Here is a 2158-nt window from a genome sequence, read left to right on the forward strand (position 1 = left end):
AATATTATTTAATATTTAGAATTATTAATATTGTATTAAATAATTATTTGTTAAATCATTTTTCTGTAATTTTTTTAATTGCTTTTTTGCCTATTTGATTACATTTTTAGTCAAATCAAAAACCTTTTTTTAAGCTTCAATACTGATTTTTTTATAGCTTCATAACTGTTGCAAAGTACAACAATCAGGACAAGCAAACCGTAAACATGCAGCAATATAGCATGGCAGAAAAAAGATAATGATTAGAATGAGAATTGAGGAAAAAAGAGTGGGTTTGATATGTTGCACATTCCACAAACATGAGTTTCTAAAGTTTTTAAAAAGTTTTTTTTTCAATACTGTTTCAGTTTCAATACTGAAAAAAAAGAAAAACCCTTTTATGCCCAGAGTAAATTTAACATGATAAATTTGGCTCCTTTGTATTTGCTTTTTTTAAAATTAGGTTTCAATTATTTTTAACTAAATGATTACAGTAAGTGGTTTTGATATATTGTATAAATTTTAATATTATTTGTAGTATTTTTTACCACTTACCTTACATTTGTTTAGTGAAATTAAAAAGCCTTTTTTAACTTTGAATACTGGAGAGAAATAATAATATTTTTTTTTAACCTTTTTTACGCCCTGAATAAATTTAACATGATCAGTTTAGCGCTTTTGATTTTATATTGTTTTAATTATGTTCAACTAAATAATTACAATAAGTGGGTTTGATAAGTTAAATAAGGTACACTTTGGTATCCCATGACTTTTTAAAGCTTTAGAGACACAAATGTATTTCTTTGTGTGAATACTATTAGATATGTTACATTACTATTGTCCCACATAATTTTTGTATAATGATTAAATATTTACATTTATTAATATATTAAATATTTGTATTTTATATAATTTTATATGTATATAATTATTATCATGTTATAATATAATTTTCTTTAACTACTCACCTTACAGTTTTTAGTGTAATTAAAAAGCTGTTTTTCATATAATTCATCTCTGTATTTCTAGTTTGTGCCATTCCGGGACTACATTGACCGATCCGGGAACCAGGTGCTCAGCATGGCCCGACTGGCCAAGGATGTACTGGCTGAGATACCCGACCAGCTGCTGTCGTTCATGAAGAGCAGAGGCATTGAACCCAGACCAGCCCTCTCCCCCTCTCCCACTCCACAGATAAACGTCCACCTCTGATCCTAGAGCAGTATTTTATTCTCAAACACAGCTATATGTTCACGTCTGAAACCCCCAGGTCCGTCACTGGGGATGCACATTTTTACTTTCCACATCGGTTAGCAGTAGCACATAATGTATTTACAATAATAATCAACTGAAATCAGGAACACGTTAATGTAGGTGTATGGTGTTAATCTTTATAATCAGCCAGTGATCAATCAAAAACACAACAGTTTGTGCTGGCCTTGGAATGGAAGATGTGGGAGTATAAAGGGGGTGAATTTACTGAAAAGAAATGTCTAGGTCATATTTCCCCCACGAATCTAAAAGTTAGAAAAACACCTAAACGTTTGACATAAAACACAATTTACATAAATTAAAATTAATCCCATATACAGTAAATATAAATGTATTGCATTGGGACATTATTTTCTCTTTCTCAAATTCTCTCATTACCCTAAAATTATTTAACTTATTTACTGAAATTATATCATACAGTGGTGTGAAAATGTGTTGGCCCCATTCCTGATTTCTTATTTTTTTGCATGTTTGTCACACTTTAATGTTTCAGATCATCAAACAAATTTAAATATTAGTAAAAGATAACACAAGTGAACACAACATGCAGTTTTTAAATGAAGGTTTTTATTATTAAGGGAAAACTCAGGAAGGGGGCCAACACTTTTTCACACCACTGTACATTTATAATGACAATTATACTTTGGAGAAATGTACTAAATTGTCATGAAAATAATGTCAAAATGAAGAAAAAAAATGAATAATACATAAAACAGATTTCCAGAATTATGGTACACTTTGGTATTTGATGACTATTAGACAATGTTACATTTTACAAAACTATTGTCTCACATAGAATTATTTTATAATTATTGAATATTTAGAATTATTAATATTACATTAAATAATTATTTATATTACATACTTTTTAATTTTTTTTTACAACTTACCTTACATTTTTAGTGAA

General features: G+C 28.5%; 1 protein-coding gene across 1 annotated transcript in view; it reads left to right on the plus strand.

The window, feature by feature from the left end:
• LOC107697863 (copine-9) overlaps window positions 1-1522 on the plus strand; it is a 61787-nt gene extending 60265 nt beyond the window's left edge. The window contains 1 exon segment of the mRNA XM_074187047.1: window positions 1009-1522. Within this exon segment, the coding sequence (XP_074043148.1) occupies window positions 1009-1191 (183 nt within the window). The 3' untranslated portion in view covers window positions 1192-1522.
• Window positions 1523-2158: the final 636 nt, after the last annotated feature.

This window comes from Sinocyclocheilus anshuiensis, unplaced genomic scaffold (assembly GCF_001515605.1).
Source record: "Sinocyclocheilus anshuiensis isolate Anshui unplaced genomic scaffold, SAMN03320099.WGS_v1.1 scaffold78, whole genome shotgun sequence".
In the NCBI taxonomy this organism is placed as follows: Eukaryota; Metazoa; Chordata; class Actinopteri; order Cypriniformes; family Cyprinidae; genus Sinocyclocheilus; species Sinocyclocheilus anshuiensis.